This window comes from Sceloporus occidentalis, unplaced genomic scaffold (genome assembly GCF_023333645.1).
Source record: "Sceloporus occidentalis isolate IW3139 unplaced genomic scaffold, rSceOcc1.0.p SCAF_76, whole genome shotgun sequence".
Taxonomy (NCBI): Eukaryota; Metazoa; Chordata; class Lepidosauria; order Squamata; family Phrynosomatidae; genus Sceloporus; species Sceloporus occidentalis.
This window is the reverse complement of record NW_028317056.1, coordinates 3,961,653-3,987,191: the sequence shown is the minus strand read 5'-3', so window position 1 is coordinate 3,987,191 and position 25,539 is coordinate 3,961,653. Positions and strand designations below refer to the sequence as shown.

Sequence of the window (25,539 nt, the reverse complement as noted above, 5' to 3'; positions counted from 1 at the left end):
TCGACGTTACTCAGCCGTGGCGCTGAACGTACTAACATCTTCTCTGATGTTCTAATCAGCTCCGGAACGGCAAAGTCAGGTAACCACGGGCTGATTAGTCATGTAATTATCGGCGCTCATCCCATATGCCAGCCACAGAGGGCAACACGAGGTCCAACTATACATCTTTTTCTTCCCCTACTCGCCGGCTGCCACCCAACCCATGACCACCTGCCTTGCGTTGCACGTGTCTTTGTAGCCATTGTTCTCCACGTTCCGTGATAAACATACCTGGGAACTGAGCCGAACCTGGAAATTTACAAATATTAACCCGTTGATAGTCCATCGCAAAGTTTCTATTATAGAGATTCACTAATGGTGGCAACCAAATGGTTTTAATAATGGTCCTCATGAAAAGCATGGTTTGTCGGGCTTTCAAGATATTCTGGATTGTCATCTGTGTTCAAGCAGGGATTTCAGATATGACATACCATTGGGAGTTAGGTACTCCTAATATGCACTTCGAGGAACCGTTAGGGTTGGACCTTGAGTCTCAGGGGTTTTACCCCAATCTCAGGGTCTCGGGGTGATTGGGCAGATCCTGAAGGTGACACAGCATGGAGCGGACGTCTTCATATTCTACTCGGTCCACTTCAATGGGATCTAAGGATACCTGTTTAGTGACCTGACCCGTTTCACACCCATGTGGTTTCAGAAGTCTACGAATAAAAAACTGACACCTCAAGAAGGTTACATCCGAGGTATATATATTTTATATATTTAATTTTTATATTTTATACTAAGTTCTCATATGGAATATAAATTCAGCGTTTAAAAAGATCGCCTAAATTCCATTCCAAATGCTCTAACGAAGGGGTTAAATGGGTGGATATCAAGGCACTTGGAATCTTAAACAAGAATAATAATACAATTGATGATGTTTTCCCAAAAGGAGTATATTTAAGGTCCCGACGCTGCTTATCTGGGTCTGCGCAGCTGGTTTTGGGGAGACAATCACTCAGTAACCTTTTAATTAAATGTAACTCCGAGACTCCTGTTGTCCGCAGCTTCTCGGCTCTCCACCACGCTGCACTTATCGGGAACACGGAGCTCATTACTCTACTCCTGGAAGCTCAAGCTAACGTGGACATCAAAGATAACAAAGGTGAGATACCAACACCAGGGCTTATCACAGCAGCCAGGGTAGTTACTGACTTACCGCTAATACATATACGGACGAGAACTGAATCCCCAAACAGATGACGAACTATAGTAAAATGTAACTTTTATTCCAAAAAGAGGCGATATACTGGAGATCAGAATTCTGAGGAACACATCTTGATCAAAATTTAAATCAAAATTCTGATGGATAAATACAGAAAAAAAAGTGTCCCAAAAAGCTAAAGACCTGAGCCCAAAATAATTATGATTTATGATTAAGAAGAGAAAGTTCACACTCAAAGAAAACCCAAAGTGGGGGCTTTCTGACTCTTTTTGGAGGACAGGAGGCTCAAAATAAAGTAAGATTATTGCCCCCATTTACACCCCCTGTACCAGCCCGACGTGTTTTTTTGCCAACACTCCGTTAGATTTTCCTACCTTATATTTTAGATAAATTAAACAAAAAGTTTGTCTTTTGTTTTTCCTTAAGGAACGATGGCATCAAAATTTGGGGGTTTTTTGGGTCTCCTCCCCTCCAAACATTAAAAAAGTATTAGTAAAGTCGGCGAAATAGTCCCCTCGCCTCATTATGCCAAGTGTAATTATTAGAATTAAAAGGAGAAGGTTTGATATTATTGATAAAAATTAAAAATATATATATATGAAATAAAAAATAATTTAGGCATGAGCGGATAGAAAAAAAAAATGTCCGATTGTTTAAATGTGTGAAGACGCTCGTCTGATATTTAATTTGTTATTCTCCAGGGATGAGACCTTTGCACTACGCTGCCTGGCAGGGCAAGAAAGAACCGATGAAAATGCTTCTGAAGTCCGGCTCGGCCGTGAACATCCCGTCGGATGAGGGGCAGATTCCTTTGCACCAAGCGGCGCAGCACGGGCATTACGACGTGGTAAGGGAGGACCACCTAATTAAAGACGTCGTCATTATGACACTTCTGAAGACAGCCAAAAAAATAGGGTAATTTCGGAATATTTTGGAAAGACGTCAGAAATTATTATTATTATTATTATTTTTTTTTTTTTTTAAATAGTCCGAGATGTTACTCCAGCACCAGTCCAACCCGTGCATCATGGACATTTCGGGGAAGACCCCATTGGATCTGGCCTGTGAGTTTGGAAGGGTTGGGGTAAGTTCGACTCGTCGTTCCGTGTTTCAGCTCCATTTGAAATAAACTCCCCTCCAGTACTTAGTTAAATCCCTTTATGTATTTAAATGTCTCTCTCCCATCCCCTCTTCCTTGTCTCTTCTCCAAGCCGGACTTATTTAACCCTTAGTCTTTCTTCATAATTTTTTTTTCTTTTTTATTTATTTATTTATTTATTTTTTAATTTTTTTTATTTTAAACATATATAAAAAAGTAAAAAAAATACAAAAAACATACAGACAAGTCAATACAGGACAAACATCATAAAAATCAATTCGTCATCTCAATAAATCAATTGATCACGATATCAGAAATAGAAAGGGGTAGCTCTCGGCTAATGCAGGGGCGACCACAGCTATTACGTAAAATATTGCTCTTATTTTCCCTCAAATACTGATTTCTAAATTTTAGATTTTTCTTTCTTTCTTGATAATTTTATCCTCCAAGCTTTTCGCCATTTGAAGGTCCGCTCTTGGGCCAGGTGACTGCATTGCCCGAGACACAAATTGCCAGGACTCTCGGGTGGTCTGAATCCTGTGTTTTTAGTTCATTCTTTTGTCGTTCTGTCTCTAACGTTGCAGGTTGTGCAGCTTTTGCTGAACAGTAACATGTGTGCGGCTCTGCTGGAGCCCAAACCCGGTGACAGCACCGATCCCAACGGCACGAGCCCCCTGCACCTCGCGGCCAAGAACGGCCACATCGACATCATAAGGTAAGTCTGATACCTCGCAGCTTTGGGATTCATAGAAACATAGAAGAATCAGCTGGCAGATTGGCCCCATTCGGCCCCGTCTAGTCTGCTTGTTTCTCCTTCTGTAAACTCTCAGACCTAAATTATTGTAGATTCCGGAGCTGTATGTCTATGCCATGCATGTTCAAATTCCTTTACTGTATTAACCTCTACCACTTCTGCTGGGAGGCTGTTCAACCTAAATACCACTACTCCCGTAAAATAGACAGAATATATTTACAAAATAGCTTAAATGGTAGCTGGGATGTATCATTGTATTTATGTCGCGACCGCATTGCTCTGTTCACTAGTCCCAAGCCGTATGCTTGTAAGTTGGCAACACTGAGCTCTCCGAACGTTCCCAGCTGAGTTCAGCCACGGCCCATCTGAGATCCGCTGCCCGGGGAGCTGCTGCGATGGTGTTTGGGTGCTTTAAATAGCAGCGTGACAATCCCACCGTTCTCAGTGGGCCGCCTCGGCAGCCAGATGTCTCTCATGGGTATAGCTGTGACGCAGTACAAACCAAGCAACCTGTGATCGTATTCCAAAAGGCTCGGTTCCGGGATCGGTGATTAGGCACGTGGAATAAACTCCCCTGCGCGCCACGCGATTACACACGGGTGGCTTTTTGAGGTTTGGTTGGATGTTCACTGCGGAGCACATGTGACTTTTTGTGTTCTTTAGATACGGAAGGAGTCCACAGAACGTTCAGAGTCATTCTTATTATTAGGTGCTTGATACATTGTTGCCCTGCTTGAAACTGGCCACCATGGACAATATTGGTCTTCTCCAAAGATACGCTTGAAAGATGTGAAACGTGAAATGTTTTCTGACCTTATTATTTAGTAATATGTCTTAAACAGCAGGATGGCGGAGTGTCTCTCCTTTGATCTTGGCTACATTGTAACTTGTATGGCTTCATCTCGCAGGTCGTAGACATGCAGGATTATTAGTTATGTGCCGTCGGCAGGCTGTTGGAACATTTTGAAGGACGGCGTTCTTCTGGTTCCTGCTTTCAGCGCAGAGACATTTGGCAACAAAAACAAAGAACATTTCTATTAAGTACAGGTGTTCCTTTATCAAAACCAACGTTCTCGGGTGACAGAGACAATGCCGGTCCTCATACCGCAGGACGGTGTGCGGCCAATAACTGCGATGTGCTGAAAAGGCTCTTAAAGCCCGAGCAACGCGTTCTCTGCTTTGAAAAGTCTTATTTATCAACGCAAATAAGGGACGCATGAATCTAAAATCTTACATTCCCACGTCTATAATTTACTTTTAAGCAGGAAATAGCATATTGTATGATTTTCGTAGGTACATATCTGCGATTGCATGAAATTTAGGTTTCTTTGTCATGCAATTCTATGGCCCTTAGCGGTTGGAGCTGTATAATGTATTATGCTGTTAACAACGGTACAAATTAGTCCCATGCTATGCAAAGTACATAAAATTGATAGTTTTAACCTCCTGTCCCTTTAAACCGGAGGTAGCCAATAGGAAACTCTCCAGCCGTTTGGAACTTTCATATTTGGCTACTGGAGGGCATCTGGACCAATTCTAAGGGAATATTGTGGGTGATATTAGGGAGATTTTGCCAGTGTTCAAGGCCATGTTCTCCATGGTAGGGAGAAGAGGTCCACCAATACTTGGCTGGGCTGGAAGCTGCCAGCCGTCCCCGAGATTCTCAGCCATATCCAAACCAAATACTGGCTAAGAGTCATAAACATTGGAGGGTTCCCTGCTGGCTTTAAGCGAATCACCAAAGTTCTTGCAGAGTTTTTTGGACAATCTCAGGTCACCTTCTAGGCTGGAACCCAAGACAACCGAAGTATATATTTGACTTGATGATGTTGACCTGTGTCTATCTCTTGCTAGGCTCCTGTTGCAGGCTGGCATAGACATCAACCGGCAGACAAAGTCCGGCACGGCGTTACATGAGGCTGCTCTGTGTGGAAAGACGGAAGTTGTACGGCTCCTGTTGGATGTAAGATTTCTTGTGCTTTCGTTAGAATTCTTATTTTCATTTTAAGACGTGGTACTAATCCAGCTACCCCCAAGTCAATGCCAAAGCCAACGTGATCAGTGAGGTTCATGGCATAAGAATGGGCTTTGGGGGCCCACTAGTGTTGGCTTGCCCAGGGCCACATTATCATTAAAGACTGCCAAAGATGGCGGCCCGAAAATATTCCAACCAGGCGCCAAACAGTCCTGCCGCTGATTTAAAGCTACTCAAGTCGGTTAAATTTCAAATTCAGACTCTTGGGGATCTCGTGAGCGCTTTTCTGCCGAGCTCAGTAACTCTCGGGTAATGTTTAAAGCGTAGAATAATAACTCTCAAATTAGCTGCATTTATTTTCAAATTAGTCATCACAGAATCCGCAGCCAACTGAAGACGCAGAGTCTGGAGGCTCTTCCAGCGCTTACCGAAAAATCATTAAGATCATTAAAAAAAAAAGGCACTGGGAGTGGAATTTCAAAAAGACGTGATTTACCCCAAGAAAATGCCAACAAAATAAACAGTACACATTACAGCAAATTAACCCTTTCAGTCTTATAAATGGCTGTTACCATCACTTGGAACACAATCACATCCTGGCTCAGTATCCAGACAAGCTACAGACACGTAAAACCTTGTATTATTATTTTACGACGGATACCCAAATATTTCTCACACCGCATTTTATATTCAATGAGGAATTGTGTATTAATGTGGTTTCTGAACGCACAATCCTTTAGTCTGTAAGGACGGCCCGGGGGGGTTTAAAGTTCAGAAGAGGGAATTTTCTTTTTTGATGTGCTAATCCCAGGAGGGGCGAGATTCCCTCTTGGTACGGGGCTGATGTTCCCACATCAAAAGAAACGCCGGAGGGATTGCAATACACAAAACCATTAGATCTCTCCGTGCAACCATCGCCCAACCAGAGCCAAATACATTTTCTGTCCGGTACTTTTCAGGTTAACACATTTCAGGTCCCCTTATTTGCTCCAAGTTCACAGGGGGGCGTTTCATTTTAATGGTTCCCGATGACTTTGACAATACCCTGTGTTGCTTCCGTCCACCACCTATCCTCCACTCACAAAGGGTTAATCAGGTACCCCATGCGTATGGTTAAAACACTTTTGCACCCCTACAAATCCCATATATTCATTGTGCGGTCATTTAGCTAGGTGTAGCCAAGGGATGGCAAAGCTCCTTTCCTCCAAATTCGGGACAAGGTCTTCCACCTCCTAAACCCACCAACGACTGGATCTAAAAAGCCCACCGATAGCTCCTAATAGCTCCGTTGGGTTCAGAGCCAAAAATAAAACATTCTGCGCACGCGCCGGAAATGCAGCTTGTTATTATGTGTCCCTCGTATGTGTTCTTCTTCTTTGTAGAGTGGAATTAATGCCCATATCAGAAATACTTATAACCAGTCAGCGTTGGACATTGTGAACCAATTCACTGGCACCCAAGCCAGCAAAGAGATCAAGCAGATGCTGAGAGGTGAGGGGTATCTTGTAAGATCACTTCTGTCTATACGTTTCCTCCCCGTTCGACGTTACAGCCCACGGATGGCTTCCTTAAAGGAAATTTAGACCTAAAAGATAATTTAGGCATTATTAACTTTCTAAAAGGTTTCGTGCCCCCCCCCCCTGGTGCCAACCTTATGATGTGTGCAATGGAAACAAATAAACCCATTGAAGAAGATTGGCGGGGGCCGCCATATTGTACTCAATCCCACTCTTATTGAGAATGTTGCTATTTCAACATATGAACAAACTTTATGTCATGTTATGACTTTGAAATGGACTTAAAGCATGACATTTAAAGATTTACACTTATTTCTGCCTAACATACCTTATTTTGTGAATTATATTAACGGGGTCAACATTGAGAAATCCCAACCTCACTCCAAATCAAAGGGTAGAATGGCGCAGGACACGTAACATTTTACAAAGCCAAGTTATGCCTACTTTATTTTTTGGGTTAATTTTCCCTTTAAGTTCTATCAAGGTATGGAAACTTTTACACATACATTTTTGGTTACAATACGTGCTTTTTAAAGCCGCCTCCAGCTGTTTCCCATAAAGGATCAATGAATGACAGCTTCTATTTGATACATTTTTATGTATTTTTTTTATACACATCTCTTTCGTCGTAGATGCTTCCGCAGCTCTTCAAGTCAGGGCTGTAAAGGATTATTGCAATAATTACGATTTGACCAGTCTGAATATAAAGGCAGGAGACGTTATTACGGTGAGTTCCTGCCCACAGAGGCGTTCGTTCAGGTAAAACCACTACTAATATTTGGGGGAAACTGGCTATTGTGATTTTAAAACTGATTTTTTTTTCAATATCACTTAAAAAAATAAATAAATAATAATAATATTAATAAATAAAAAATAATAATAATATAATAATTGTTATTATTATTATTATAATTCAGTATTCTAAAAGCATATAGGTCAACTGTCTTTCACCACCAACACTTACTATATAACAACAACATTATTATTATTATTATTATTTTTAATGTTAAATGTATTATTATTTTTAATGTAAAACATTTTTAGTGACAGGTCTAAATTAACTCATGTTAAACACATACAAGGTGGTACCATAAAGCTTAATTGCAATGGTGTTGGGCCCAGCCGTGTAGGACTAGTGGTCGGGGAAAAAAAGTCACCAACATTCTAAATAGTGATGTCATGGGACATGCAATGCTTCATGTTTCCCTACCATATCCTCAGGTGTCAGCAGGGGAAAAGTAGAAAAGTAATGAGGTATTTCCTTTTACGCCAGCGCGCACATTCCTTAAACACTAAAGTTCTTAAATTAAAGGAGAGGGGTACAGGGGGTGACAGCCCAGCCGTTCCTGAACTTCTCTTCCTCTCCCCCATGTGAAGGTGCTGGAGCAGCATGTCGATGGGCGCTGGAAAGGATGCATCCACGACAACCGGACGGGCAACGACAGGGTGGGATACTTCCCATCCAACCTGGTAGAAGCCATCAGCAAGAGAACAGGCAAAAGCTCTCATTTGCTATTTTCTAATAGTCACTTTATTCAGATTTTATATCTTCATTCAGAGTCATTTCTACAGGGTTCGAAACGAATGTAACCGGATTTTATCTATGATCACTGTCATAGGAGTTTGGTTTTTATGTTAAGTATCAAACAAATCTCCATAGTAACAGCAAATACAAGAAGAAATATTAAATCCTATATATTTATCATTCATTCTGGGTCCCTTAAGACTGAGATTTTCGGCAGGCCTGTCCTAAATGTAGCAAATTAAAGCCTCCACTTTCAGGTGGTGGATTTACTTTTAAAGTAAACCAGAGTAATCTCTAACTTCTGATAATAGTTACAGCCCCTCGGGGGCGGTCCTTAGAAAGGCAACATGATCCCACCCAGTTTATGTGTATCTTTCAAGACATTTGTAAGTATATACGGCTGAAAACCTAGATCAGAGTTAAAATGTCTAAAGAAATATATATAAATGGCACAATTACCTTATACGTTCTCAATATTTTTGTTTTAAAACGTTCCATGAACACAGAAAGAAAAACACGAGCTTTATAAGCTCCAGGGTTGAAACATTTCAGAAATTACTTATACCGTTACCCTTAGTTTTAGATAATCATTTTAGTTTTTTAAATTAATATTAAAATTAGGCATCTCTGTTGGGAGTTTTAGGAAAAATTTGTATTTTTTTAATTTTATTTTAAATACAAAATGATGACAGAAGAACAATTACTTTAGAAGAAGAGGATGGTTCTAGATGTCAAGTAAAACCAGTATTTCTATTATTACAAAGGGTACGTCCAAAAAAGGACAATTTTTGTGTCTGAATAAAATATATCAAATATATGAAAATTTATATCATTGTCCATTTTACATCTCACCCCAAATGCCATCAGCCTTATGCTTATTTTTATTTTATTTTTTGCTGTTTTGATTTGTTTTTATTTGAAAAGCATCATTTTCATTCTGTTATGGTCATATTATGTTCTCTCACCATTAGGTTCTTGGGTTCTATTTCACCAAGAGAACCCGAGGCCGCAGCACGTGGCCCGCAAGGTGCCGGTGGGTAACGGTGACTCGTATTATTCCTTCCACTGCCTGGTGCCACCGTCCCACTCTCATCCACTGCTTTTCAGTTCGTTTGGTTATCATAAACCTTGCAGTAGCGCAGGGGAGCGGCACTATGCACCAGGTAGCTCATCAAACCTCCATTCTTTGGTTTCACTTTTTATTTTTTTTTGTCTTTTTGTGTAATTTCATATTCCTTTTCATTTCTCTTGTTCCATATTTTCTTTAATTTTATTTAAGGCTTAATTATCATATTATAGCTAATATTCAAGGTAGGAAAGCAAGGCTTATGTGTGATATGATTGTCATATTTGACTCTTACTGCTCAGACTGGCTGGTATAACTGGGTCCTCCCCAGAAGGTTTACCTGTGTTCCTTGGGATAGTTTACTGGGTCCTTTCTTGGGCGAGGACTGTATGTTTTCTGGGCTGGTTAACTGGGTCCTTCCTAGGGGTGAAGGTTGTTTTTTCCTGGGTTGTATCCTGGGTCCTTCCTAGGGTCAGGGCCGCATGTCTCCTGGGATGTGTCCTTCCTGGTGTGAGGGCTGTGTGTTCCTTGGCTTTCTATGGGGTTGTTCCTGGGCTGAGGGCTGCAGGCTCACTGAGTTATCTCTGGGATCCCTCCAAGGGTGAGGGCTTTGTGTTTCTTGGGCTGGTTTACTGGGCCTTTCCTAAGGTCAGACTTTTGGGTTCCTTAGGTCCTTCCTAGGGTGTGGGCTGCACATTCCTTGGTTTTTCAATGGGGTTGTTCCTAGCGTGAGGGCTGCATATCTCCTGGGATGTGTCCTTTTTAGGGCTGGTTTACTGGGCCCTTCCTGAGGTGAGAGTTGTGGGTTCCTTGGGTTTTCTATAGGGTTGTTCCTAGGGTGAGGGCTGCATGTTCCTTGGGTTGTCTCCTGGGTCCTTCCCAGGGGTAGGGGCTGCATGTTCCCTGGATTGTCTCCTGGGTCCTTCCCAGGGGTAGGGGCTGCATGTTCTCGGGGTTGTATGCGGGTCCTTCCCGGTTTGAGGGCTGCTTGTCAGCTGGGCTGGTTTATTGGGTCCTCACCATGTTTTGTAATTGCGTGTTGGGTTGGAGAACGTTGGTATCCCTTGGGGCGTGAAATAAGGTCCTCCCAAAGGGCAATGTAGGTAGATGTTCCCTTGGCTGGTATATCTGGCTGTTCCCAGGTTTTTGGTAAATTATTTCAAAGGGGTGAGGTAAGTCCGGAAACACCAGCGTACCTTGATATTTCCAGATCAGTTTTACACAGGTCGGAATAACATAGTCTTCCTCTTGTCAACATACTGTAACTTGGTGAACGGTCTCTTTTTTTCCTATAAATAATTTTCTTAAATAATTTTCTACATAAAAAATGTACATCTTTCCATCAGAATCTTACCAATGAGAAATATCTGTTTGTCCGAAGTGTTTCCATCTGGTGTGAGGGTGGCGGTGACATTGTCTCGGCGTCTGTAAATGGTTTTATCGGACCGTGTAACGAGCTGTGCCTCTGTACTTTGTATCTGTCGCCGTGAAGTGCTGCGCGCTCTGTTTAGTTAATTGTTTGTGCTTAACGTTCACTTTAATGTGCATCGCTTGCATCTGTTAAAATTACCGTGTAGGGAGCCGATAAATGATGTACATATCGTATACAGATGGCTGAAATCATCCAGAACCCTCAAGTGGAACTTTCACTTTAAAAAAAAAAACTTCACCTAAATTAATAGAATCTCACATATTTTATCCATATATCCTTTTTATCCCTGTTTATACCCAGAGAATATATTCCAACTTGCAATGTAGGAAAAGTCATCCTGTGTAGCAGTTTGTTTTGGAATTGTATTTTTTTGTTTGTTTGGCTTCTTGGCTTGTCTTTGACGTTATAATCGGTTGTCCTCCAGGTCTTGTTGCGTTTACTGTTCATTGGGGGCTGTGTAATTAACGGTGGGCTTACCTTGCAGCACCCCCTTTTCATGGATGTTTTTTTGGGGGGTGTATACATGAATGGTCGTGTTTTCCTTTATAAAGCTATCCTAAAGAATTAATAAGTTAAATTGTGATCCAAAAAGTACGGACTGGGTTGGCCAACGAGTTGTCTTCTGCTGTCACTATGTATCTGTAAATCTAACTGAATATTTTCCGCAGAGCTGGATTTTTCGCTTGTCCAGATGGGGTCACAGAAACGTAAGCATAGAATTTATTGGTAATTTTGTTAGGTGGGCCATAACCTGTGCACCTGAATAATATGTTCTCTATAGAACACTACGCACATTATTCACGCTCACCTACAGTATGTTGTTTAATGCCCTAAATCTGAAGTCTTGATCGACTGACCACTTATTTGCCTCGGTGACTAGCTGTTTTTACAAATGACTTGCCATACCTTGCCATATGGTTTCCATACCTTGACAGAACTTAGCTGTTTGAGATTGTATGTGCTGTTTATTTTTTTTTTAGTGCCGTCTGGGGGAACACATTTTTCATTGCGCCTGATCCATTTGAGAACTTCCTGTTTGTTTGGCAGGAAGTGGGAAGTGCCAAAGGAAAACTGCTCCCCTTTGTGTATAGCCTGCTTAATGTAGTTGAGATTTTCTCGTTTAATTGGTCGTTTTCTTGGTGTGCATGACGGATTTTCTTTCCTGCTCGGGATAGTTGGCCGTTTTATCGATCTGTTATACTCGGTGTCTCCTGGTCTTTTATCATTTGCTTGTTTAGCCCTCTGTGACTACTTTTTGTCGTACTTGGTAGCTGCTCGTTCTATCTTTTTGAAGCCTAAGGGTAGGTCACACGTATCTCTCTGGGTGATGCTACAAGGAATGAGTCCCAGTGAGCCTTAAGGTGACGGCTGCTGGGGCGCTATCTGTTGACTATTCCGGTGTATGATGTGTTTGCGTAGGGCTTTAGGACCCCGTGTTTTCCTTCCTATTTTCATTTATTCCTTACGTGCGTTATATTTGCTCAGAGCCAATGCCCTGCCTTCATTCATGTATTTTGTTGTCCCTTAAGGTTCCAGAGGATCCGAGTCCAGCCCATCTCATATGTCTCCAGGCCCAACTGCGATGGCGCCAGCTGAGGAAATATGGGTGCTAAGGAAACCGTTTGCAGGTAGCGAGAATCATTAATGGACCAACCCAAAGAGAATTTCTGATGATCCTTGTATGGTAGACAATGGAGGCTACCCACTTAGCGTGACCATGTGACTCAACTAATTAAGATTCTTTTGGGGTTGATGCTTGTTACTTAGTTGCAGTATCCATTAGCGTACTGGGTTGCATCATACATAGCACAAAATGTATACGTGGTCATGTATCTCTACCCTGGTCCATGGTACCTACAGGCATGATGCAACATGTGGTTCCACCATCTCCAGCCCTTCACCTCATATAATCTTCATAGCTGCTGTCCCGCTATGTGTCTTTCATTATACCACCATTGTGTTCGCACCGGCACTCTTTTATGTAAAATCCCCCATTCTGGACATTGTTACAGACACTGGGCTTACACTAAATTATACCTATGGTCAAGTAGGGCAGGAGGTGTAGGGTTTACCATTGGCTGGAATCTAGATTATGTCGGTCTTGGCATCACCACTAAAACAACCAAGAAGAATTTAATTTACTCTCTTGTTCACAGACCCTTTTGGGGAAAAAAAAACTTAAAAAACATAATTTATATAGATATCGAGGGTGCCTGTGAAGGGCAAACTTATTTAGATTACTTGTTACATTTAGTAGATTTGTGCCAACATTAGTTTCGAAAATCAGACTTAAATAGATTCACGGAGAGCCGGTTTAATATATATAAATATATTTGCACCCAGGCCGACTGGGTACCAACGGGCCCTGGCGCTCAGCCCTCCAACCAACCTGCTTAACGAACCCTTGTTCTTGCTCCTGTGTCAGGTGGTGACCGCAGCAGCGTGGGCAGCACAGGAAGTGGCACCAGTGGGCGGAGCTCTGGGAGCGGCCAGAGTGCGGGCAGCGCCCACGCCATCCACGCTGGCGCCGAGGGGGTCAAGGTATATGTAGGGCGACTCTTTCTGCCCCGAGAAGTGGGATCACGGTTGGTCGTGGCCATGCAAACGGTCACCACTTGTTATCCCACCAGAACGTAGAGTGCCTTTAACATTTCTTGTGTACCGAAATGAATTTAAAGTCAGAAAATGTAAATTAGGGTGATAACCTGGTTGGTTTTAATTCAAGAAGGCTATATTTGGCCTCATGCCATGTCTCCTTTAGACCTCCACTCTCGGAGATGTCTCTTTTGGCACCTAAATGTGAAAACACAATACTTGCATTGAAATAATAAAAAGGGTGAGGTTTACATTTTTTAGTTCCCGACCGTAACAATGTGCTCCCAACCGCCATGACCCTAAAAACACCCTTACGCTCTCCAAGTAGCCATTAAGTCTGGGAAACCGTGATGTAACGGGGGCTTCCGTGGATAGAAATAAAAAGAAGCCCTAAGACATCCTCGTTTCCATATTTTCTTCATCTCTCTCTTTTTTTTTTGTCTTCTACATCCTTTTCTTTGGGTTTGTCCGCTTGTCCTTCCATTTCAGCTGCTCGCCACTGTCCTTTCCCAGAAGGCATTGGGGCAGGAGCCCGGAAATGCCTGCGAAAGCCACGCAGGTGCGTAGTACAAAGAACGTAACCCAAAAGCAACCCTCTGTTTGATGATATGGAGTAACTCTATGCACTTCCACCATCGTTGGTCATGACAGATCTAGCATGATGATACATTGTATACCGACAGCGTATCTTTCACCCCCCCCCATATGCCGCCAGGCATGCACACTAATGCCAATAACCCTTCAATATGTGATAAGTGAGATTAAATCACAGAAAACACTGGCTTTCGGGCTTTGCCATAGTAAATAAGTCAAGGCAAAGGAAAGCAATAGATAGATTTATTTATGGATTAAAGTTATAATGTAGAAAAGTCATTCAGAATGAAATCTGGAATAAAAAAAAACACGTTATTTTCAGATTTAAAGAGAAATTCTATGTAAAAAGCATTAGGATGGGAGTGCATAGTCATACTCAGCGCATTTTGTTACTTACGTACAGAATGCTAACATCGCCCGTATTACATTTGTACGGAATATTAACATCCCGCTTTTAACGCTTCCACTGGATTATTGTCATGCGGGTGGAACTAATGCCTCGAATCCCGGTCGGTAATCGCTTTACGCATTTAACGGCACTGATCCTCCGCTAATCTCCTTTCTTATCTAACGCTGGGTTCCTCCGCCCCGGAACCCGCCGGGTGCCGCAGAGCTCCGGATTTTTTAATGCAGATTTTAGCATGACGTGTAATTCCTGCATTGCTTTGCTTCGTAGTAGGATACCCTGCATCACTTTATGTAGCGGTACGCTGCTTTATAAATGATTATAGCCGTGACTGTGCAGACTGCAGTGCCTCTGCACCTATGTGCAGGCAGGGCTCGGTTTGCCACTAATGCAGAGCGTTATCTTTGATGCATTTTATGGCGTCTCATCGGGGAGATCGGCCAGATCGGCCGTTTAAAATCGGACCCCTATGAATTCTACATACAGCGGCTCGTTGAGACGTGCAGAGTGTCAGCGTGTAGAATGTTATACACTAACTTAATAAAATTATTCCCGGCTCGCATGCAGGAGAACCTTTTGGCATCCAAGATGCCTTCCTTACACGCTGAACCGCACTCCTCTGCTCGGCTCTCCAGTCTCACGTCTTTTATTTGATCGTTTAAGGAACCCCTCGGCCTCAGAGCGTCGCAAGCTGCCCGTACAACGAGCAATCGTATGGCGACCCCACCAAGAAAACAGAGGCGCAGACAGAAGGGAAGGTAAGCAGGTTCGCTCTAGTGTCACCGCGGTTAACGTTGGCTCCTTTAGTCGGTGACCGGTTGGGTCGGCACATAACACACGGCATAAAGGGGGTCTCGGACATAGGTGGGCACGGGGCAAGGCCGGGGATTAAATAAGGTTATACAGAACAGAACAAAATGGGCTGACGCGGTGGGCAGAGTGGATTTGTTCTAGACTGGAATGGATGCATTGATTTCCCAGCTATGGTCACTCGCCTTATATAATGGTATCTGTCTGCCTCCCTTTAACCCTTAGACTTCTCCTTTCATATTCATGTTTTTTTATTTATTCATTTTTCCATGATTTCCCTAAAACTTACAGTTACGTGATGAGTGATCCCTACCCCCGCGTCAGATTCTAGACACTTTAACATCGTAACGAGTTGGAATTTTCTAATAGCATTCTCTTCAAGTTATTGCAACTATTTTTATTTATTATTTTTTGCATCTGCCAGCTGTTCTCTGTTTTGATGATGGGGTTGGATATTGTCCTGGGGGTGACAATAATTTGTATATTTTGCGCAAGCAGTAAATTCCCCATTTTGTGGATCTCCTCCGTTTCTTTTTTCCCCCTTTCAGAGCTCAGAAGCGGTGTTTCAATGGCTGTGCAAATTCCAGCTCCAGTTGTACGCTCCGAACTTCATCAACACCGGCTACGACATCCCGACTATCAGCCGCATGACTCCCGAGGTGCCGAAGCGTTACCGTGGAATGATTTACTCATATGTATCACCCGTCGGGATCCAAAAATAGGAGAATGCTGGGAATTATTAGTTTGTGTTATATTTGGTCTCTTACACCTGATTCCATGATTAGCCAACCAGCTAAACAATATGACCCCATACTTTGCAAGTGGGACAGACATACGACGAGACCAACGACTGATTAAGGTTTGAGTCACGGGCGACTAGACGGGGGCCGGATGGGTCTTATCAGAAGCCTGACTTTGGCATAAAAGCCTCACGGAGGATCTTGGAAGTTATGTTAGGTGGAGATGTTCTTCTTGGATATTCCTGATGTACGGCGTTTAACACATAAAAAAAATACAATTCTTTTTGTGATATAGGATCCATATAATATGGGTCACTTAGTAGGAAAATCCAAGGCATGTACATCTTCAGGTCTACTCAAACTTCTCGTGTAGCCATGATGAAGTAAACATTTGAAGTTGATCTCAGTACCTTGCATCTCCTGAGTCAGGTTTAAATGTAGAAACAAATTGGTTACCATGGACATCTCTTTTCTTTTAGGACCTAACGGCCATCGGGGTCACCAAGCCCGGACATCGGAAGAAAATCTTCTCCGAAATCAACAGTCTGAACATCGGAGAATGGCTTCCGGAGTATAAGCCGGTGAGTTGGCTTCCTCAGAGAGAAACATGTTGAAAGGACAACATATCAACTTCGGGGGTGTTTGCCTCTATGAAATCGGTACCAACCACAAATAGATCAATAGAAGTGGCTGTAGGAACCCAACCTGACATCCCATGAGACATCATACTTACTGTCGGTATTAGGCTGGTAACTGTTTGCCTCTAAATGAACTTTTAAGAGGATTATGAGGATTATATTATTTATGGTAGGGTTTGTATTGACTTTACCTTAGTTACAGACGGGGTAACTGTAGCTTCTGACTCTCAGCATTCACAGCCGGCAACCCCTCCTCTTTCTGTCCTCCTCAGGCAAATCTCTCCCTGTGGCTTTCGATGATTGGACTCGGCCAGTATTATAAAGTACTGGTGGAAAACGGCTACGAGAACATTGATTTTATTACGGACATTACCTGGGAAGACCTGCAGGAGATCGGGATCATAAAACTGGGTAAAAAAAAAAACTTTTTCTAAAAAATTCGAATTTGGGCCGCGGGAAATTAAAAACATTAATTATACTTACAAGATTCCAAAAAGAAGTAGTGGTTTTATGTTGATTATGACATCACTTTATTAGCCTTTTATCCTCTATGTTAGATGTTCCTTTGCTTGTCGTAATAAGAAAGAGGCTCATTTTCTTACATACTTTGCTAAGTGGCAGCTGGCCTTAAAGTGCTGAGGCCGATTTTCATCCCAAGCCCGGACTCGGATCACCCGGTCGCTCACTGTCTTCTCGTTTACAGGTCACCAGAAGAAGTTGATGTTGGCCGTTAAGAAACTTGCCGAGATCCAAAAGTCAGAATATGGCAAGTATGAATCTGGTAGCATGAGAAGGAGAGGACCTCAGAAGAGCATCGATGCAGTCTCCATAGAATCTCCTCCTCCCGATGCAGATTGCCAGTCTCCCAAAATGAAGACCTTTCAGGAGAGCGAGTTGAGTGACGAGTTGCAAGCGGCCATAACAAGCGAGGGCCCTGAGGGTTCTGAGAAGCAGATAAACCATGTGACCCACCAGAGAGAAGGATCTGGATATAGGGGGCCATCAGGGTCCCGTCTTCACCACGAGAGCAGCCTTAGTGGTCGAGCTAGACACATGAGCAGCTCCCAGGAGCTCCTTGGGGATGGAGGCAAAGGTCCAAGTGCAGTGATGTCGAAGAGCCAGGAGTACTTAACAGATGAGGTGAGGAGGGAAGAGGTGAGTCGAGATTCCAGGCCTGGTAGACAAGGACATTCCATAAAGAAAGCAAGTATTCCACCAGTGCCTGGAAAGCCAAGGCAGTCGTTTCCTCCTGCTGGGGCAAAGAGCTACACTCCACCTCAAACTCCTACCAAGGCAACTCCATCATCCCCACAAGCAACTGCTAAAGTGAAACCTACGCCCCAACTTCTTCCACCCTCGGACCGTCCCATGTCCCCCCGCTCACTTCCTCAGTCCCCCACACACAGGGGTTTTGCTTATGTTCTTCCACAACCCATCGAAGCTGAGGGTGCTCCCACACATCTGGTTCAAGCAGTTCCAGTTCTGCCCGTGTCTGTGCCAGTGTTGTGCTTACCGCCTGCAGAGAGCGATGGAGAGGATAATGATGAAGACGCAGGGGAAGGAGAACGCGGGGACCATGTGCGGCCCAAGAAACGAGCGCACAGCCTAAATCGATATGCAGCCTCAGACGGGGAGAAAGAGGAGCTGCTGGTAATAGATGGGGGTCCCTATGGCACTGGCCAGAGACGAGTGGGTAGAAGCCATTCGGTGAGAGGACAGTCAGGAGTAGACAAAAATGTGAACCGCAGCCAATCCTTTGCGGTACGGCCCAGAAAAAAGGGGCCACCTCCACCACCACCTAAACGATCCAGTTCAGCCATTTCTGGGACCAACCTCGGTGATGGATTGTCTGGTGATTACATGGGAGAGGGATATCGGGAACAGCGGAGAGCCAGTGATTTTGGGGGGGTGGTGGACACTGGTAGTGCCGGCAGTGTAAAGAGCATAGCTGCCATGCTGGAACTCTCATCCATTGGTGGTGGGCCAAGGGCACTATCTGGACAGAGACCTAGGGGGTCAGAGGTTTATTGCGCTCACCTCTTACCCCATCCTGGCAGCCCCGAACTTCACCGGCTTCCAGGCATCGTGGCTGGCGTTAAGCATCGTGAAGCTATTGGGTTGGATGGAGAGGTGGTAAACCGCAGGAGGACCATCAGTGGCCCGGTTACCGGGCTGGTACATGCAGCACGACGGGAGCGCCAAGAGGTTTCTAAAGCTCCAGACTCCCCTCGCAGTCCCTCCGATGTTATGCCCTTTGCAGAAGAACGCAAGCAGACCGTCAAATACCGCGCAAGGCCGGCCAGGACGGAACACCAAGACTCGCAGGTGGCAGAATCGAAACAAGCAGACCTTTCGTCAGTCGAGTCCAGCGTGACACTGAAACGTAGGATAAAAACCAGACAAGGCCAGCACTCTGGAGATGTCAAGTTCCTGCTAACAGAATCTGACACGGTGAAGCGCAGACCCAAACCTCGAGACAAGGACGGCGCAAGCGGTGGGGTAGAACCGCTTTCCGTATACCAGAATGGAATGGGTACGATGAAGCGCCGTCCTGTGTCCGAAATGGTGGCAGGAGGAGGCAGCACACGGCAGGATAGCACAGAAAACATAGCACAGACCCCCGAGCGCAGCAACAAACCCCCCGTATCGCCCAAACCTGCCATCCTGCCGCAGGCTGGGAAGGGTCATGCGCCCTCTACGCCAACTATCGCAAAGAAGCCTGGTCCTGCAGGAGGTACGAGACAAATTATGATACAAACGTGTCGTTAACATATGTTACACGCGGGGCATACAAATACTCGCCAAAGAGTATTAGAGGAGTTGTAGGCAATGTGTTTTGAGTTGTAGCACCAGTGTGCTATAATAAATGTGTGAACTTACTTGGGTATAGATAATGTATACCTTAAGGCAGATCCAATAAGAATAAAAAATAATAATGAAAACGATCTGCAAAACAATAATACATACAATAGTGTAGACTGTATAAATAAATAATACTAATTAAGTGAGGAGGGGTTGCACTCACAAAATGAGCGTGGAGCAGTGCAACAAGCAAAGAAATTCCAAAGATGCGGGCTTCAGTTGATAAAAAGATTCCAGAGAGGTTTTAATCTAGAATGATAAATATAAATAAAAAGCAGCAGTCCACAGATCCGAAATATAGAATGCTGGGGGAAGCGAAGAGGGTGTCTAACGTGGGAGAACGCTACAGTCCCGTTCGCCAAAGAGTAGTAGAAATCGCTCCGTCTTCAGCACTTACTTCTTTGAGGAATCAGGGAAACGGGTATTTTGGGCCCAAAGAGGGTAACATAGAAGCTTTCACCACAGAGGATGTGGGGCCATGATTCCCACGCCACTCAAAAGTCATGAATCAGAGGTCCACGCAAACAGCCTCCTCCCCACTCTCCTTTTCTTGTTAAAGAAGGGACTGTTAGAATAAACGGATCACTCCGGGTTCTGCTCATATTAATCTTTTCAACCCGGCAGCCCGTGAATAGTAATTAGATTCATTTAATTGTGCGGCTGCACGTCCACTACGCTTATGGACTCCGCCACCAACAGTCGTCATGCAAGCAAACTGGTTGTTTTGTTGTTCCAAAGGATAAAATAATATTGTTGGACGGGTCAAGCCTCTCCATTTAACCCCTCTGAGTGCCAATGAACTGCTACAATACAGTGAAGTATTAGATAAGGATTAATGTGTCACCTAAGCTGGCAGGAGTACAAAGGGCATCAAACTGTCATCACAATACTAATGTAGCCAGAATTACAGGAGATTGTACATTTTTTGCAGTGACTTTAATAAGGCAAATATGTGTTGCATGTTTAAAGGAAAAGTCTAGTCCCCCAAATTGGGGGCCAAAGTTTGCATTTGCAAATCCCAGGTTAATGATTTTGCGAGTTGCCTGCCTTTTTGTATACTATTACATACAATCCAGGTTGTGAGTCATTTTTTGGGCATGCAATTCTCTTGAGTCAATTCAGTAGTTCAAGTGGTCAATGGAGTTAAGGTTTAACTCGACTGATAAGACTTGGCTCTGGTTACATGCCTTTGTATGATAACACTTGCAAAACAACTTGTGAATTCACCAATCTGTGAGTTGTTTTCAAGTGCCTGCAACTTTACATTTTGCAAGTTAGAGGTGAGGGCATGCGAGTTGAATGTGAACTAGCATGACCTTGCTTGTCACTCGCGAAATCCCCGCTACATGACATCAAATGATTTAAAAAAAAAAAAAAAGAAAGCTAATGATTCCCCCCACAATTTCACCATCCCTTGCACGGTGGGGTGGGGGTAATTAACTCAAAGAGGAGGTATGTGCAAAGATTATTTGTTTATGTAGTGTGAAAGAAAATAAATGTTTACTTGCTTGAAGTTGGGTTTAATGCAGTTTTTCTCCTTCTTATTCCAGAAGTAAAGAAGGTGATGGGGACTCCTCCTCCTGTCTCTCCCAAACCCACTCCTCCTCCAACAGCCCCGAAGCCCACCAAACCTCATGCGCTCATCCAGTCCTCCAGCGCAAGTTCAACCCCAGCACCCTCTCCCGTCAAACAGCCAAATAATGTCAAACCTTCCAGCACACCCCCGTCTCTGTGCTCCAGTCCTGCCAAGCCCCTGTCTCCGGGTCACCCGCTGCAGGTGCCAATCAAACCCCCCAGACTGTCCATCACTAGCTCTTCCATAGAGGGGGGCAGCAGCGAGGCTGCACAGCAGAAGATAGAGGAGACCAGTGCATCGCTGGCGGCTGCACTACAGGCCGTGGAGGAGAAGATCAAACAGGAGGATGCGCAGAAAGAGTAAGTAGAGGCGGGTCGCGTGTGTGTAGAGACAGGCTGCATGTATGTAGAGGCAGGCTGCATGTGTGCTGGGGAGGCTGTGTGTATAGAGGCAGGCTGCATGTATGCTGGGGAGGTGGCATGTATGTAGAGGCAGGCTGCATGTATGTAGAGGCAGGCTGCATGTGTGCCGGGAAGGCTGCATTTCACAAACCTCATTAATCCCGTTTCGCTCTCGCTCAGTACATCCCTGGAAGAGAAGAGCACAGTCAGTATTCTGGATGACATCGGCAGCATGTTCGACGAGCTTGCGGACCAGCTGGACGCCATGTTGGAGTGAAGCTACAAGGCCTGTGTGTGGTGGTAGCCTCACGGCGAGATCACATTGACTGCTTCTTGCCTTCTCTCCCCTTGCTGGGTCCTGTACAGACCATTCTCCTCCTCCTCGGACCCTTCCGCTCTCTCCAGGATCCTCCATGTCCCTGAAAAACACTTTGAAACTCAGCACAAACGAGCAATGCCTAATACCTCAGGATTGTGCCCATACCCTTGGGGGCAGCTCGGGGGGAGGTCTGGACGAGATGTTTGAACGCCAGCTGGAAGTTGGCGGAAGATTCTGGTTTATGCCGAGTCCCGCGTTAACCAAACGATGGGGTTTCCGTGCGGTGTGTAGAGGACCGAGATGGACTTTAACCGCTTACTTGGTGAACACGTAGATGTGCAAAGCACTATGGGAGAAAATGAGGATGTCCGCTAGCAAAAGAAAACCCAAACATATTTACGACTCCCAACGCGCCGAAATCTTCCTGTTATGTTTCAATCTATTCCGTCTCATTGTGAGGTTGTATCGGTGAAAGAAACAGATTTCATTGGATGTCTTTTCATATCTTTTTCTGTAAAAGTGAAATCCTGGTTAAAAAAACTAAAAATGCCCCCAGCCCTGGGTGTAGTAGGTACAATGCTGCAACCCTCAGATTACCTGGTCCGGGGCACCATAGTTATACATTCCAAGGCAGAGCTTTAATCGAAATTCCTTGGGGACCCAATCATGTCTTTAATGGCCAACATCTCTTTTACAACCAGAATTTACCTACTTTTTTAACAACCCCGCCATGTATCATCACGACGTGGCCCTCTGAGTCTAACCGTAACATCAAAAAACTGCAATATATTCAAAAATAATGTTGAAGGGTTAAAATAATCCAAACAAAAAAGCTTCGGGATTTACTCTAAAATTCTACTCCTTCCATGATAATATATTATGATTTTCTGCCACCTGGGGGGCAAATTTAAGCATTTAAGAATTTTCCCACCAAGCGATGAATACATTTATTGACGCGTGGAAGTACGGTGATCGCAGTGATGTATCATAAATCCCTGATACAGCCTGAAACCAACCTTATGAATGTGAAACGCGTTGGAATACAGAGGTGGGGGGGCTGAAAGATAAATTGGCGATCTCGCTGTTGCCAAAATGCGTGTATGTATTTTTTTAATGCCACTAATGATTGGTGTATTTAACAGATTTTATTATTTTCACTTTTTGATCAAGTATAGAGCTGGAAGAAGAGCTCAGGGCAGGACTGGTGGAGGGAAAAAAGAGGCCCAGTCTATGGCCGCACTTTTAAGCCCCCGATCTGCCCCGCAAGTGGCAACAAAATTCATAGACCCGTACTCCACTCACCTTATTGAGTGCTCCAGGGTACAGCTGCCCAGCCATACACTAAGTGGGCAAATAAACATAGCATGCGGCCGCGCTTACGTCATCAGACGGCCTCTGGCCTTAAAGTGCCAGGGCCGCTACATCATCACCAGTCTAGCCCTGCCTGGAAGAGACATCTGAGGTCCTAAAAACATATTTTTTTCTATACTGGCCCCCCCCAAAAAAGGTATCTCGGACTAAAGATCCCATTGATCAGGAACGTCCTAAGCATAAGATCCGCCTAGTGCTTTGAAGCCGTAACTCCTGCTGCTTTTTTCCGCGTCCTGAGATATCACCGAAAAGCACAGAATTAAGGATTCGGGTGGACGAGCCCCAGTATGGATCGATGACGAGGAGGAGGAATGAGAACATCTTGATTTACAAATAATAGGAAATCGTTGAACGTTGTCCTTGTTTTAAATATTTGCATGAAATAAAAAAATAGATTCCATGGAAACGAAACCCAAGAACGGACTTGAAAGCTCGTCCCAGAACGGTTTCTACAGAGACAGAAAAATAGCACAAGTGACAGATTTAAGGCCCTTTCTGTCCATCTGAATATATATATATATTTTTTTTTTAATTAAATTAATATTTATTTTGAATTTTTTTGCTAAAGCCGCATTTAAAATTTGTTGAAATTTAAAAAAAATCTAAAATGCACCCGCAGTAGTGGAGAAAGGGACGAATGAATAAAGTAACCCCTGCTGCTATGGACGGGGTGAAATGTTTTTGAACAGCAGAGTAAGGAGAGGGCAAAATTCTTCCGAATTTTAGGATGGAAAAAAAGAGTGCAAATATATGAGTGGCCAAAAATAAGACATTTTGCCTAATAAAACGTACAAATGAAGACTTGCTGACCTTTTAACGGCTTCGTACAAAATCTATCAAACTGGTCAAAAAATCTTCTTAAAATATGTTTTTGAGAAACGCTTTGGAATTTAGGAAAAAAAATGGAAACCACGCATAGAAAAATTACATTTAAACCCGATATTACGATCCATAGGAAAATTCTGGCATTTTCTACACAGATCTACGTATTTTTCATCAGAATTTTTTTTTTTGCAAAAAAAATATTACAAACCTTGTAATCACAAAAATTTTCATTTGTAAAATGGGTCAAAATTTTAAAATATGTGATCGATAATTTAAAATGCTTGTGGTGTAATCCCCCCCTCCCGGAAAATAACATTTAATTTTGTGAGGGCCAAATCTAACATAACTGTCCTTAAATAACAGTCACAAACGATATACAAAAATGCCCATTTCTGCTGCCTGCGCGCCGTGTGTAAATCCCTTTTTTCCAACATTAAGTCTTTTTTCTGTGTATGTTGAGTGTACTGAGAATTTTGGGTGGGATGGGGAATAAGGGGTATTAGGGGCAAAGCTTGTGAATTTGTTGTCCGCAAAAAAACCAAACCCACGTAAATCGCATTTGTTCTGGATGTGAGCCAATTGTCTCATTTTAATGGTGCTTTTGTTTGCTTTTTTTCCTCCCCCTTTTAATTGCAGATGGTAAAAATGTAACCTCTTTTCTGCTGGGGAGAATCCACAAAGGACCAGCAGAGAATAGGTTTATATTTAAAATAAGATTGTAAAAAAAAAAAAAAGAAAAAAAAATGAAGAAAAAAGTGTTACCGTGATAGAAAAAATGTATTTAAAAAGTTGGCAGCAAAATTAAAAAAAAAGGAAAATATTCATTAAAAGGTCTACATGATTGATACGTATATAACATATATAATATAAATATATATATATATTTTTTATGATTAAGTTAAGAAGAAATCTGTACTGTATTCCTGTTCTGTGAAAGCTATGCATCTTGGTGCTTTTTTCCCAGCAGTGATGTGCTTTTACGGTTAATTAATATTGCATTTAAGTTGTGGTCTGTGACGCAGTATAAATACGTCTTGAACTTTTTTTTCTTCTTCCACTTGTTGTGTGTGCGTTTATACACGTGCATACATCTCCAAACAGACAAAAACAAAGATATCTCTATGGGAAAGAAAAAAAAAGAAAAAAAAAAAAGAAAAGAAAATTCTATTGTTGAAGAGATCTGGAATTCTCCTGCCTCTCTCTCTAAGCACATTTTATTTTTACCGCAGAGATATTGAAGGGGTTCTTCTGTGTTCCTCATCCTCCTGTTGGGGTCTCGGCTTTCTCGGAAGGACCTGTTTGTGGCTGAACCAAAAAAAAACAACAAACTGAATAAATGTTCTGTGGTCAGCCTTGTCGCTTGTGTCACGATGTCGTTCATTGCGTACTTGGTTATAGGTAGAATATACTTTGTAACATGCAAGGAATTTAAGTGGTTGAAATTCCGGGCCACCTTGTAACGCACCTCTTACAAAAACGAGACACGGTGACCTCTCAGGACATGACATCGGATGTTCCGAAAATTATCGGGCCACTTAACTCATATAATCACGTATAACGCATGTTGAGGTCCATGTTGCGTGACCTCCAGTACTATACGCAGAATGTGTTACAATATTTAATATCTGCCTCATGCTCCTCCCCTTCCTGTCTGTACTGAAAGCAGGAAGTGTACTTATGTACACTTCCTGCACATTCACTGTAGCAGGAAACAAAGGGGTGGAGCAGCAGCCAATCTCAGCATTTAACTGCCATACATTATATTAATTGCGGCTACTACCACAGATTGCAAAGCAGGACGTGTTTCTAAGTATTTATCTAAAATTATGG

At 43.3% G+C, this 25,539-nt stretch overlaps 1 protein-coding gene across 1 annotated transcript in view; it reads left to right on the top strand.

Moving 5' to 3' along the window:
- The window catches only part of LOC149285815 (caskin-1-like), a 55,288-nt gene extending 33,817 nt beyond the window's left edge, over positions 1-21,471 (top strand). Inside the window, exons 3-20 of the mRNA XM_089494979.1 lie at positions 1,047-1,144; positions 1,906-2,051; positions 2,193-2,288; positions 2,888-3,018; positions 4,912-5,020; positions 6,415-6,523; positions 7,182-7,276; positions 7,927-8,044; positions 12,102-12,200; positions 12,998-13,113; positions 13,657-13,726; positions 14,831-14,925; positions 15,526-15,636; positions 16,197-16,298; positions 16,628-16,766; positions 17,059-19,093; positions 20,763-21,152; positions 21,375-21,471. Coding sequence (XP_089351105.1) covers positions 1,047-1,144; positions 1,906-2,051; positions 2,193-2,288; positions 2,888-3,018; positions 4,912-5,020; positions 6,415-6,523; positions 7,182-7,276; positions 7,927-8,044; positions 12,102-12,200; positions 12,998-13,113; positions 13,657-13,726; positions 14,831-14,925; positions 15,526-15,636; positions 16,197-16,298; positions 16,628-16,766; positions 17,059-19,093; positions 20,763-21,152; positions 21,375-21,471 — 4,156 coding nt within the window. The remainder of the gene's footprint in view (positions 1-1,046; positions 1,145-1,905; positions 2,052-2,192; positions 2,289-2,887; positions 3,019-4,911; positions 5,021-6,414; positions 6,524-7,181; positions 7,277-7,926; positions 8,045-12,101; positions 12,201-12,997; positions 13,114-13,656; positions 13,727-14,830; positions 14,926-15,525; positions 15,637-16,196; positions 16,299-16,627; positions 16,767-17,058; positions 19,094-20,762; positions 21,153-21,374) is intronic.
- Positions 21,472-25,539: the final 4,068 nt, after the last annotated feature.